The following is a 699-nucleotide window of genomic DNA, read 5'->3' as shown; positions in this document are numbered from 1 at the left end:
GGCCGCTCGGTCTGCGGTCGTGATGTCCGGAGCTGCTGTCGTCGCTAGAGCCGAGTCTGCTCCACAGGCCGCCTGGGGGCGGGGCAGGGGGCGGGGTTTAAACAACACAAACACAAACATTAGCTGTGTGTCACATCAGGAACTCCTGAGGAAACACTGACCCCTCCCTCCGTACCTGTCTTTCTGTCTTTGGATGAGTTGGAGTAGAGGCCTCTGTTGTCTTGACTGGCCACGCCCAGTCTGCGATGAACGTCTCTGATTGGTTCTCTGACTGGGGGAGTCTCTCTGGGGGAGACGGGGGAGGGGGAGCGTTGTCTGTCGGGGGAGTAGCGTCTCTTCCCCAGCCTCTGCCGCACGTCTGCAGACGCAGAATCAACGCTGATCAGCTGGTACAGTCACACTGAAATATCACATCTGTCACTTTAACACCTGCACACCTGTTTTCCCGCTGCTGGCCGCCGGGGGGGACGATCTGTGCTGAGACAGTCCCTGTCTTTTCTCCTCCAGCAGCTGCCGCACGTCCGTCACCTTGGTGGGCGACGGCGATTTGGTCCTGCTCTGTGATCCCGACCCCCCGATCCGGTTCCTGCTCAAGACACAAAGACAAAACTCAACACACAGGTGGAGTCAGGTGAGGACAGGTGAGGAGAGGATAGGACAGGTGAGGAGAGGATAGGACAGGTGGCGGCTCTGACCTGA

General features: G+C 58.9%; 1 protein-coding gene across 1 annotated transcript; it reads right to left on the bottom strand.

Annotated features, from left to right (window-relative positions):
• Positions 1-6: 6 nt before the first annotated feature.
• LOC111644314 (nuclear cap-binding protein subunit 3-like) lies at positions 7-609 on the bottom strand (the record flags this gene model as incomplete). The annotated part of the gene is made up of 3 exons (XM_023393149.2): positions 7-72; positions 176-358; positions 438-609. Coding segments are annotated over 3 exons (421 nt in total), but the record flags the coding sequence as incomplete, so codon positions are not given.
• Between the last annotated feature and the right edge of the window lie 90 nt (positions 610-699).

The sequence above is a fragment of the Seriola lalandi genome, unplaced genomic scaffold (assembly GCF_002814215.2).
Source record: "Seriola lalandi dorsalis isolate HSWRI2012SDOR001 ecotype SW California unplaced genomic scaffold, Sedor1 jcf7180002012450, whole genome shotgun sequence".
Classification (NCBI taxonomy): domain Eukaryota; kingdom Metazoa; phylum Chordata; class Actinopteri; order Carangiformes; family Carangidae; genus Seriola; species Seriola lalandi.
This window is presented reverse-complemented; position numbering and strand designations above follow the sequence as displayed.